Source organism: Felis catus, chromosome B2, assembly GCF_018350175.1.
Source record: "Felis catus isolate Fca126 chromosome B2, F.catus_Fca126_mat1.0, whole genome shotgun sequence".
NCBI lineage: Eukaryota > Metazoa > Chordata > Mammalia > Carnivora > Felidae > Felis > Felis catus.
The window spans coordinates 80,935,443-80,949,018 of NC_058372.1; the positions used below are offsets into that span (position 1 = coordinate 80,935,443).

Consider the following 13,576-nt stretch of genomic DNA (forward strand, 5'->3'; position numbering starts at 1 on the left):
ATTAATTTTTTTAAACTATGTATGTATGCACTTGTAATTTTTTCCTAAATCAGGGGCCTTCAAAGAAAAAGGATTTGCCAGTATCTCTTCCCTGTAATTTACTGTATTAGCTTGATCATCGATACTTTTCTTAGAAACAGTGCAAAGCTGAACTTCATTAAATATGAGGCTTAAACCACTCTCAACTTTTAAAATTATATTAAAAATTATTTAAAAATGCCAAAGATAAGTTTCAGTTGAATTCTGGACCCAAGTACAATTTCTAACTATTGGCATTTTGTGGTATCTTAGGTCCCAAAAAGAAAAAAATGAGACTGGGGTTGGAAGGTTGGAAGAACACGGGAAGTAGAAAAAACACAGCAGTTAAGTGAGAGGGACGTAAGAGGATTTTTATTTTACTTTCATGAGTTCACATCTGCCACATGGTGACTGGTATGTCTAGATCAGTCTAGGCTGAAGTCAGGAGGCTGAGTTGAGTACCTCCTTCACCAGAGGGCTGAAGACCCAAAAAGAGCTAACAGTACCTGAATGTTAATGATCAAGTCTGTCAAGAGCATTTCCCTATGTACCTCTGAGGAGAAGCACACAATGATGAATTCTGCACATGCGCTGCTGAGTACTGGTTAATGTTCTGGACAGTCCTAGGTTGGGCAATGCTAGGGATGAGACTTAGAGGAGTTTTTGCCACCACTAAATTTAAACTTGCTAAAACTAGAGAGTACACCCTTGGCTAAACATAGTTGTATCTTACACGAAACAGAGAAAAGCTACTCAGTTAATTTTTTATATTAAATTATGAACTTGACTAAGCCATGCCAAATATCTATAAATACTTGTAAGTAGTGTTTTTGTTTGTAAAGACAGAAAGCTGACTTTTTAATTTGGATTTAATTGCCACTATTAATAACATAGTTGATCTTATACAAGATCCCAAATGATCTGATTTTCTAAGGTCTAAGAGATCATCTTTCCTTCTCTGACATAATAACATATAAATAATAAATTTTTATAGAACCATACTGCTGAGTATTTATTAAGGAATTCTCTTAATGCTAAGGAAAAGTTAATTCCACTATGGCACATAATTTCCTGCTTGCCCATAATAAACCTATTCCATCATTAGATTTTAATACTAATATTTTAACCAGTTAGTCATTCATGTTAAGGATTTTAGTGACTCTTCACAGGCTTTTTAAGGTCTAGTTAAAAATTTGGAGATTTATTTATTTAAATTTAGAAATTTAAATTTCTAACTAGAAATTTATGTATCTGAAATGAAGTCTCCCTACCAGTTAAAAATGATTCAAAAGGTCAATGGTCAGAAATTTTTTTTTCACTGAAGTGAGGTACTGGCATCTTGTGTCTTTAAAACAAAAGACTGAGATGAAGAGGATTATTATTCTGATTTTAGTTCTTTAAAAAATAATGACTTTACTACTATCATATAGTAGGATGGATCAAAAATAGGAAAATCAGAGATGTAAGTTCAAGGATACAATATCTTCCTGTCTGTAAAAACCCCAAATCAAACCATGTTCAAAATACATGTTTAGTATCTGGGGGGAAATGAAGTATCTGGGGAAATGAAGAGGGCAAGACAATCTGAGTACTCAGAAAGTCATCTTTAAGTTTATTGCTAAATATTTGATTTTATTAGTATAAAAATCTAACCTATTGTAAAATGTCTGCCTTTATTTAAAAAAATTTTTTTTAATGTTTATTTATTTTGAAGAGAGAGGGAGAGAGACAGCGCGTGAGAAGAGCAGGGGCAGAGAGAGAGGGAGACACAGAATCCAAAGCAGACTCCAGGCTCTCAGCTGTCAGCACAGAGTCTGACGTGGGGCTTGAACCCACAAACCATGAGATCATGACCTGAGCCGAAGTCGGATGCTCAACCGACTGAGCCACCCAGGCACCCCCCAAAATGCCTGCCTTTATAAAGATCAGAGTCATAACACAAAGAAATGAAAACAAACATGATAAATTCAGCTTCATAATTATAATGAGGAAATACACTGGTCACCTGTGGAATCATCAGGAGTCCATGGATGACTTCGACTTGGCTTTTCTGAGGTTGGTCCTGAGGTAGTGATCATTCTGACACTAGGACTGGATGACCTACTGCTTACCTGTAGGAAGAAGTAATAGAAGGAACAACATGTGATGTTTATGTGGGAATAAAAAAAGACAAGAGAAAATTTTTATTATAAAGCAAAAGACAGGCTTCCATTTCTATCAGCAGAGGTCCTAAAACACTCTTGCAAAAAATATATCCTCTAAAAAGATACCTCTTAAAACTTGGTGAGCTTTCAGAGCACCCAGGTGGCTCTGTGGGTTAAGTGTCTGACTCTTGGTTTTGGCTTAGATCATGATCTCACAGTTCATGAGTTTGAGCTCTGGTTCGGGCTCTGTGCTGCCAGCACAGAGCCTGCTTGGGATATTCTCTCTCTCTCTCTTTCTGCCCTACCCCTGCTTGCACGCTCTCTCTCTCTCTCAATAAATGAACTTAAACAAACAAACAAACAAACAAGAAACAAAACTGCTGAGCTTTCAAGAAAGTAAGAGAAATGCTCTGAGACCAGAAATAAAGCAGGAGTAGGAGTCTAGTAAGTGCTTAAGCTATTAGACGGGAATTTCAGTTGAACACGAATGACCTAGAGCTTTTGTTTTGCTTACTTTCTGTACTCAGAGGAATAAGCATAAAGTCTTGGGCCTTTGTAGGATGGGAGTGAGACCAGAGAACTGCCTTGCTTAAAGCTAAAACCCAAGAAAGTCTTCACTCTTGGGGAAAAAGTAAACTAGGAAAAACATCTACCCTATAAAAGCAGATAGCAAATAAATTTGTCTGCATTGGTAGTGGCTCTGGGTGAAGGGGAGAAAATGTATACTGTGAATTCATAAAATATTTCCATAATTGATAGAAGATACAACAAATCCCAATGACAACCAATCCCAAGCAGAAAAAATAACAGAAAAGCTACAATAACTGAGTTAAACATGGGTCATATCATCGTCAAATTCTAGAAAACAAAGACAAATAGAAGATAGAAGGAGGCAGCCAGAGAAAGATTATCCACAAAAGAATACTAGTGAGATTCTCAACAGCAAAAAGGAAGCCAGAAGCCAGAAGCAAGTGGAATATCTTTAAACTGCAAAAAGAGATTAACTGCCAACTTAGAATAGGTTAGCCAACAAAAATGTAAAGAATGAGGTCAAAATAACATTCTTAGACAAGCAAAAAGGGAGTCTACCATCCATATACTCTTATAACAATATCTAAAGCATGAACTTTAGGGGTAAGAAAAGTTTTCCTCTGATGGAAGGGCCTAGTTACAATCAGGAATGTTGGTAAACACAAGGATGAATCTATACACAGAAAATATTAAACAATGGAAACATGACTAATTTACAAAATTACCAAGCAAAAAATAAATAAGATGGAACTAAAAACTGAACAAAAGCATAAGCAAAATAAGGAATGCTTTAAAAATGCTTACATTGTTGAGGATAAGAATAAAGATGTTAACTTTAGGTTCAGTATGAGTGTTAAAGTTTCTCAGGTAGTTACAAAACATAATACATATGACTCCAAATAAGAAAGACAAATAATGGAATGAGAAATGTATTTGTTCAATTCAAAGGAAGGCAAAGAAGGAGAAAAAAAGAGAAAAAAGAAAGCATAAAATAAGGAGGAGCAAACTTATCAATAATATAAATGGATTAAACTCTTCAATTAAGATATTTAAAAAAATCAGAGTGTCAGGCTAGATTAAACATTGTTTATAAGAATTAGATCTAACAGAGATAGAGAAAACAGGAAGTTAACGGATAAAAAAGGATAATCAGGCAAACCTACCCAAAATAAAGTTATTCAGCTATATTATATGAGAGAGGATACATTTTAGGGCAAAAAAAAAAAAAAAACATGATTAGAGAAGGAGATAAAATGATAAATGAGTCAATTCACTATGTAACAACAATTCAAAACTTATGTGCTCTACCTATTATACTACATGCTGTATCTATATATCGCTTCCAAATAGATAAAGCAATAAAACTGCAAGGAGAAAGGGACATATTCACCATTATCATGAGGTATTTTAATACTCCTCTGTAAATATTTTATAAAAGCAGACCAGGGGTGCCTGGGTGGCTCAGTCGGTTGGGCGGCCGACTTCAGCTCAGGTCATGATGTCGCAGTCTGTGAGTTCGAGCCCTGCATCGGGCTCTGTGCTGACAGCTCAGAGCCTGGAACCTGTTTCAGATTCTGTGTCTCCCTCTCTCTGACCCTCCCCCGTTCATGCTCTATCTCTCTCTGTCTCAAAAAATATAAATAAATAATTTAATAAAAAAAAAAAAAGCAGACCAAAAAATATATATATATAAACTAGTGAAACCTGAACTCCAAAAGATATGACTAAAAATTGGAGAATATGCATTCTTTTTAAGCACCATGGAACATTTATGAAAACTGATCATGTACTAAACTATAAAGCAAATCTCAAAAAAGTTAAAAAAAATTATTATATAAACCATGTATTTTTGTACTGATTCAAAATTAACCTTAAAAATCTCATGTTTAGACATTAAAAAAATTTTTTTTTAATGTTTTTATTTATTTTTGAAACAGAGAGAGACAGAGCATGAGCAGGGAAGGGACAGAGGGAGAGGGAGACACAGAATCTGACGCAGGCTCCAGGCTCCGAGCTCTCAGCACAGAGTCCGACACAGGGCTCCAACTCACAGACTGTGAGATCATGACCTGAGCCGAAGTTGGACGCTCAACCGACTGAGCCACCCAGGCGCCCCTGTTTAGACATTTAAAAATACTTCTAAATAACTCACTGGTCAAAGAAAACAAAGTGGAAATGAGAAAGTAAGTGATTTTTACCATGGAACACAGTAAAACCTGTGGGATGCAACTAAAGATGCACTTGGAGAAAAATATTTAATTCTAAATATTTAGATGAAAAAAATCAGAAGTAGTGACAATTTACAAGATAGACATTTAACTTACAAAGTTAGAAAAAGAACAAAGTTATCAGTCCCCCCCCCCCCGATAACAAAATAAAAATGAGAATACTACAAAAATTTGGTGGTTAGTAAATTAAAAATAAAACAAAAAAAAAATCAAGTGTAACAAATTCCAAAAAATATATAAATCACCAAAATTTCTACACATTAAAGAAAACCCCAAACTCAGAGGATTTTACAGTTGAGTTCTATCAAACAATCAAGAAAATATTGCTTTCCATCTTAAAGAAATTATTCTAGAAAAAAGAAACACTTCTTGACTCATTCTGTGAAAGCAATAAACCTGATTAAGAAACAACAGAATAAGAAATACTACTAGCTAACCTCACTGATGAAAATACGTGCAAAGTTAAAAGTCCTAAAAATTACACTAGCAAATGAAATTTGGCAATGTAAAGACAATAAAAATAATTTGAAAAATTGAGGGTATCCCACAAATGCAAAGGCCACTTGATGACAGGAATTCTATTAATCCAATTCATTATATTAACAGATTAAAGGAAAAAATTCTCAATAGATATATAAAAAGGCATTTGACAAAATTTAACAGCCATCTATGAAACTACATTTAACAAACTTAAATTCCATTTAAGAGAAGATAATTTCTTAACCAGAGATATTTATAAAAAGTCTAGAAACGTGGTCTGAGAGAAAATGGTACTGTAGGCTGGTGGATGACAGGGAGGCCACAGGCAAGGAATACAAAGAAAAGACTCCTAGGCATCGATCATGTTCCATTTCCTAAGCTGTGTGGTGGATTCATGAGTGTCCATTTTATTATCAGCTTTCGCAACTTACATATTCATATATTCTTATCTATTGTTATTTCATATATTAAAAACTCTCAAAGGACATATGAACTAAAATGGATTTTATAAGAATCTTTTTTTTTTTTTTTAAATTTTTTTTTTCAACGTTTATTTATTTTTGGGACAGAGAGAGACAGAGCACGAACGGGGGAGGGGCAGAGAGAGAGGGAGACACAGAATCGGAAACAGGCACCAGGCTCTGAGCCATCAGCCCAGAGCCCGACACGGGGCTCAAACTCATGGACCGCGAGATCGTGACCTGGCTGAAGTCGGACACTTAACCGACTGCGCCACCCAGGCGCCCCAAGAATCTTTTTTTTAAAAGCACCTGTTTTTCTTGAAGTGTTAGTGAATACCCTACAGAAGACACAAAAAAGAATATGGAGTTATACATATACAAAGTAAAACATAAAAAGCACACACATTCATGAAGAACCTTATGTCCAATTTCAATATGTAAACACAGAAAAACACTCAAAGGGCTGCCTGGGTGGCTCAGTTGGTTGGGCATCTGACTTCGGCTCAGGTCACGATCTCACGGTTTGTAAGTTCGAGCCCCACATTGGACTCTGTGCTGGCAGCTCAGAGCCTGGAGTCTGCTTTGGATTCTGTGTCTCCCTCTCTCTCTCTGCCCCACCCCTGCTCACACTCTGTCTCTGTCTCTCTCAAGAAATGAAAGAACATTAGAAAAAAAAAAAAAAAAGAAAAAAGTAAAACACTCAAAGACTGCATTAAGTAAAACGAGGGGCAATACAGCAGTGGAAAGTACCCTTGAGTAGAAATTAGCAATGTGAATTCTAATTATAGTACAATGTCTGATTTAGTTTATTTCAAGAAGCCTCCTTTATCTACAGAGGGGTTGGGGCTGGGTTAAAGATGTGATGACTTTTAGTGTATCATTCACTGCTAACGTTCTGTTATTTTAAGTTTTGACAACTCACAATGAATTGAGGGTACTAAAAATAAAAGGCACTTTTATAACAAGTTCAGAAATAAATCATAAAATAATTGAAGAAATGACTGGTGGAATGTTACTCTCATCTTGGGTACCTACTGAAATTCCAAAAAGCTTTTCTATACCATAAACAATTTTCAACTCAATTATCAGACCAGTCTTTTCCAAAACCTTAGTTTATGCATGCCACACTTACAAAGGTGCCCTGTGTATAACAATACTCATTCTGTTCTCTCCTCCTTGCTAATTCCTCTCCATTCTGTAAGGCTCACCTCAGAGTCCCTTCCACATTAAATGCTCATTCTTGTTATATTCTTGGTTCTTTGAGCACAAAGCCAGACCCTGTGTTTGAAGATTGCTTTATTCTAGCAGTGTGTAAAGTACAAAATGTTCATTTACTGGTTGTTATGGAATAATTCTGAAATTTTCACCCTGGCATTCCTGACCTTCCATTGGCAGGTTTTACCTTATCCAGATGTTCTCTACTCTGACAATTCCTTATGCCCCTCTTTCTCTCCCTGTTTTTAATCTTGACTCCATATTCATCCAAGGATTATATGGTCTAGTGCAAAGACCAAGTATGAAAACTGAACTATATGAAACTGACTTTTTAAAAAAAAATGTTTATTTTTGAGAGAGAGAGAGCGCAAGCGAGCAAGCGCACACAAGCAGGGGAGGGGCAGAGAGAGAGGGGGACAGAACCCAAAGCAGGGTCTGTGCTAACAGCAGACAGCCTGATGCAGGGCTTGAACTCACAAACTACAAGACCATGATCTGAGCTGAAGTTGGACGCTTAACTGACTGAGCCACCCAGGAGCTCCAAAACTGACATTTTTAAACATCAAAATATCAGCAAACTCACATGATTTAGTCTAAATATATTTTGCAGACCTGGGCTTAAATCCCAGTCTGCCATTGATAGCTGTGTAAACTTGAGTAACTCAGCCCTTAAGCTCATTTATCAAGTGTGGATGAGAAGTAGTAGTAATAGTTTAAGAAGTCAGGCACTGGATAAAATACAACCCAGAACTGGAGTCTTTAGCTTGCCATTCATTAGCTCTGTGGCTTTAGGTTAAGTTATTTAACCTCTAAGACTCAACAGTAAAATGAGGACAGTATTACCCACTTCATCAGTTTGTAAAAAATCAAATGAAATAAAGTACCTGAAGGGGTTCTTGACACGATAAAAATGCTCACTAAATGAATGATAATTAGGTTGTATCACAAGACAGGAATATATGAGTGCACTTGCAGCACCTAACAATTCCCTCTCAAGATCAAAATCACAGTTCTTTCTATAAAACATATTTAGTGACTAATTCCTATCACAAAGACATTTTTCTCCTTTGAAGTTTGGCTGTATTTATAGTCTGCTACTACATAAACTTAAACTTGAGCTGGAAATAGTTTATATTACCCTCAAAGGTTGCTATTCCTCAAAAGCATTATAATACCCTAAGGGGAGAAATCATGTATACTTTTATTTTGTATTCCCCAGGATTTAGGATATTGCCGAATATACAGTAACTACATAATAAATACTCACTGAATAAAATGATAACATAAACTGTTAGCACTCAGATATAAGATGGATGTTTAGACTCATTTACCTTTTGTACTCAGGAGAATTAGAATACACACCAAAAAGAACCAGTGATGAAATATGTAACTCTTCCTCTTAGGAAGTTGTTACCCTTGGTAAAACAAGTACAGACTCTATGACATTACTCACGAGTTCTTTAAACCTTCTCTGACTAAAAGAAAGTTTTGATGACTTAAGGATAAAATGATTTGACCATAGTTATAATTTCTATTATAAACCAAGAACAATTTTTCTTCAAAATGCTGGCAGAGGGGGGTTTCAGAGTCAATCTAATTTTGTGCTAATATTCTTACTTTAACATTTTAAGAGGAGAAATAAATACAAGTGCTTGTGGACACGTGAGACTCAATATAAGTTATGAGAAATTAAACAAGATACAGTATAAGTAAGACTTGGGCTTACAAAAGATAAGAATGAATTTGTATTAAAAAAAAAAAAAAAAAAGCAGGGCACCTGGGTGGCTCAGTTGAGCTTCCGACTTCGGCTCAGGTAATGATCTCATGGTCTGTTGAGTTCGAGCCCTGTTTCGGGCTCTGTGCTGACAGCTCAGAGCCTGGAGCCTGCTTCGGCTTCTGTGTCTCCCTCTCTCTCTGACCCTCCCCTGTTCATGCTCTGTCTCTCTGTCTCAAAAATAAATAAACATTAAAAAAATTTTTTTAAAAAAGCCACTGACCATTTGTCATGTTAAAACACATATTCCTATCTGGACCTAGTACAAATTATAGTACCGTATTCCTTAAGTTTAAATCTTTCCCAGGAGAATCCTTTGCTACTCATTTATTTTTCACTCTCTACTTTCCAAGAACATTTAGCACCCCAGGTGCATAATCATTTGTTCTACTTGAGATTTCCTATGGCTATAAAAACTAAGAAATAAGACTAATATTCTTAAGTCAAGTTTCAAAACTAGTCTTTCCTTAAAACTACAAAAAGACATGAGGTAAATTTATACCCTTAAATTAACTAAGTAAGCCTTCCTATTTCAAGAAATTGGTATCTCAAAGAATAACAATATGCTAAAATGTTCATATTAAAAAACAAAAGAAATATTTAAAGACAAGCCATAACTGTATTTTTTGAACACCTGAAAAATACAAGATATAAGTAAGAGGATCAGGTAATATTTGACAATGAAAAAAATCAAACGATTTTATGGATTAAAGTTATGTTACTGCTTGCAAACTAAGGTATACTCTTATTTTATAGTAGCTATTTAAAAAATCACTGGTGAAATTCTTACGATTATATATGCTCTCAAACTACTAAAACTCATTTGGGTTCCTCCTTCCTTCAGGATATTTACAATTACTTTATTCTTATACAAAGTATAAAGTTTAAGCGAGATAGAAAAACTTGACTTACCACAGGATTGGATATGAAAGTGGTTACGGGAGTTCAGAAATGCCACAGTGCAATTTAAGGCAGCAAAAGAATACTAACCCAAAATTAAACCAGAGGGCAAATTACCATCAGTGGATATGAAACAGAATTGGACTTTGCCCAGAACTTTATCGCTATATTTATAAAAAGGAATTGGGAATTATTTTACAGACAAAAATAAAGCTTTGCATTTTATGTCTCACCTGAACGACTGGGAAAATATTTTTATAAGAATTTATGGCCAGAGATACTATTTAGACTGAAATTTAAAAGCTATTTAAAACCCTCAGAAATTTTCTTACTTGCTAAGATTATACAAACACAAAACACAGAGATTAAATAGTGATTTATATAATAATTTTGCTGAAGTAACATATGAATAATATAAACATTAAAAAGAAATGGGTATCAAGTTGGTGATGTGGTTTTACAAGGGTACTTCCTCCATTATAGCAGTCACAGATAATTCAATTAAATCCATACATGACAGGTAATACTGACAACATTCTTTCTAATCTGAAGGTGTAGGCTCAGTCTAATTCTAGCTTCACTATAAGGAAATCCATTAAGGAAATTTTAGAATTTTATTATTCTTATATGGTCTTTTGGTCTTTAAATTCTCCAAGAGAAAGGTGTACTATGAACCAGGAATTATTTAAAATTTTTTAAACATTTATTTATTATTGAGAGACAGAGAGAGACAGAGCATGAGCATGGGAGGGGCAGAGAGAGAGGGAGACACAGAATCTGAAGGAGGCTCCAGGCTCTGAGTTGTCAGCACAGAGCCTGATGTGGAGCTCAAACTCACAAACCAAGCAAGATCATGACCTGAGCCAAAGTCAGACGTTCAACCAACTGAGCCACCCAGGCGCCCCTGAACCAGTAATTATTTAAAACTATTAAGTAAGTCTCTGATTTAGACCTTTAACAGAAAATTATCCTGACGGAGATGCACACTGAGGATAAAGAAGTAGTATAATAAATTATATCCCTTGAATAAATAACAATTGATATGTGATTAAATTAGGTCTTTAAGGCAAATACTTTCTATGATCCTTAACAGAAGCTTCTCTTTGATATAGAAATAATTGAATGCCAATGGGATTTTACTTCTTTCTTAGTGCTATTTTTGTTTGATTTCTGGATAGTAATATACTGTAGTGAGACATGTATGGAATCTGAGAAACTCAACAGATGAACACAGGGGAAGGGAAGGTACAATAAGATAAAAACAGTGAGGGAGGCAAACCGTAAGAGACTCTTAAACACAGAGAACAAACTGAGGGTTGCTGGAGGGGCAGTTGGTGGGGGAATGGGTTAAATGGGTGATGGCCATCAAGGAGGGCACTTTTTGGGATGTAAGAGATGAATCCCTGGGTTCTACTCCTGAAGCCAAGACTACATTGTAGGTTAACTAACTTGAATTAAAAAAGTGCCCCCCCCAAAAGCCCCCAAAACCAAAAAACTAAACCACAACAAAAATATACTATAGTGAGAGCAAGGAAGTGGTAAGTACCCTGGGAAGTATACTATGGGGAGGTGGGTATACATTACTAAACATCTACAGTGTGTCTGGTACTTTCGCATGTTGTAAGAACCCCATGGGGTGAGTGTTATGGTCCCCGCTGGTACATAAGATTGCTAAACCTCAGGAAAATTAAAGAGCTTGCCTTGAGGTATATATTTGACTAATAAAAGTAGATTTTAAAGTCCATATAAAATACAGCATGCCTAGTTCTCTAAGTAATCATAATCACATCATCTTGCAGTTGTGATTTTTACTGACTGCTGCCCCCTCCAAGAGACATCTTGAAAACAGATCTATATTGGATACAACTCTAGAAAGGACATGCAGACATACATGAAAATATTTAATTTTAGTAAAACATAGAAAGGCTCACCCAGATGTATAAAAAATAAATTTGTGCAGCCATCTGTAGAAATTTATTATCAAGGTGGATTGGCCTTGGTCAATAATATGGTAAAGCTAAAACTCATCATCACTGAAAACTACTTAAATTAGTAATCATGATGCAGACTACTGGAAGTCAAAACACTTGAAATGGAAGAGATGTAGGATTACTTTAGCACACAATACATGCAGTTTTGCATGCAAGACAGAAGGCAGCGTAGTTTGTGTGTTCTGGAATCGATCTGGATTCATAACTTGGTTATACCCATTACTGGCAGTACAAGGGAAGACATTTAGGAATGTTTCTCTAGCCCTCAGTTTATTCATCTGCAAAATGAGGAAAATGAAAAGTACCAAATTTACAGGGTTAAGATTTAAATAACATAAAGGCCTGACTGGCACAAAGTTGGTGCACAACAAATAAATGGTGGCTGTTACTACTATAGTTCTCTAATTGATCTGGGCATAAGTCTGATGTGCCCAAAAACATCAGGGGGCTGGGCCTTCTTAGGATTGTCAATGTTTCCTAGCCAAAGACCACCAGGAACATACCCATGGTGGGATGCAATGGGCTTAACATTCATTGCAATGAAGCACAGTGCTCACTATGGGGGACTGTGGGGTCTCTCTGAGAGGGTTTGAGAGAGAGCTTATAGATTTGGGGGCAGGCTCCAAGGAAGGAGGGGTTCACTCTAGATTGGCTACTGTCAGAAAGCAGAGGCAATTCTACAGGGAAGGCAGACTAGAGTGAGCATAAAGCTGCAGCTGGTAAAGTAGTCACTCACATCAGCTAGAAGGCAATGTTTGGTATTTTGTGTGTGCCACAGCGACCTTGGTTTTGTCTGTGCTGAGACAACATTATATGTTCTTGTTTTGCCTCATCTTATCATGGTCTCAGCATAACACTGTCTACTGGTGTTCTGAGAAATTATTATGTCCAGATTCTATAACAGTACTTGAGGCCTCAGTGTCAGATCAGTCCCTAGACATCCTGGGGCTGCTGTTTTCCTTCTCAGTATGTTTTCAAAGTATCTAAGATGCCAGATCCATTATACGTGCTTAATAAGTTTCCTGATTTAATACAAACCTGAATTAATTTAAAAGTAAGTTGTAAGGATGCAATATTTTACACAAATACTCACAACTACCTTTAACTCAGAAGCTTGCTTCATTCACTGTTCCACTCAAGAGAAATGGCAGTATGAAAACAACCAATTTAATTTTAATTTACGGATGTAAAGTCTAAGTGATTTTAAGTTGTTGTTGTTTTTTTTTTTTTTTTTTTTTTTGAGAGAGGGCACAAATGAGCGAAGGGCAGACAGAGAAAAGAGAGAGGGAGAGGAAGGGAGGGAGGGAGGGAGGAGAGTGGGAGGGAGGGAGGGAGGGAGGGAGGGAGGGAGAGAGAGAGAGAGAGAGAGAGAAAGAGAGAAGTGGGGCTGGTGCTCATCTGATGCAGGGCTCGTGCTTACCTGAAGCAGGGCTTACCCGAAGCAGGGCTCGAGCTCACCCAATGTAGGACTCAAATTCACAAACCATGAGATCATAACCTGAGCTGAAGTCAGATGACTGGGACACCCAGATGCTCTAAGGTCAGTCTTGAATCAAGCTCCAAAGTATAAACTCTACTCACTTTACTTTTCTGTATAAGATGTAATCTTAAATTTTATTAATAAGTTTTCTCTCTTCCTCTGATGACTATACGGGATGGGCAAATTCTTTTCTTCATGTTCTTTATCAATTTCCATGGCTAAAACCAACCAACCAACCAACCAACCAACCAACCAACCAACCAAAACCTCCCATGTATGTTTTATCACTGTGTAGCCAGACTTTAAAAAGAAGTATACCTTCAATTCTGAAAATCCAGATTGTGCATACTTTTC

At 36.2% G+C, this 13,576-nt stretch overlaps 1 protein-coding gene across 10 annotated transcripts in view; it reads right to left on the minus strand.

Moving 5' to 3' along the window:
* The window catches only part of MAP3K7 (mitogen-activated protein kinase kinase kinase 7), an 86,008-nt gene that overhangs the window by 14,405 nt on the left and 58,027 nt on the right, over positions 1–13,576 (minus strand). For all 10 annotated transcript variants that reach the window (XM_003986380.6, XM_003986379.6, XR_006598030.1 and 7 more), the window contains one exon: positions 2,024–2,129. In XM_003986380.6, coding sequence (XP_003986429.1) covers positions 2,024–2,129 — 106 coding nt within the window. The remainder of the gene's footprint in view (positions 1–2,023; positions 2,130–13,576) is intronic.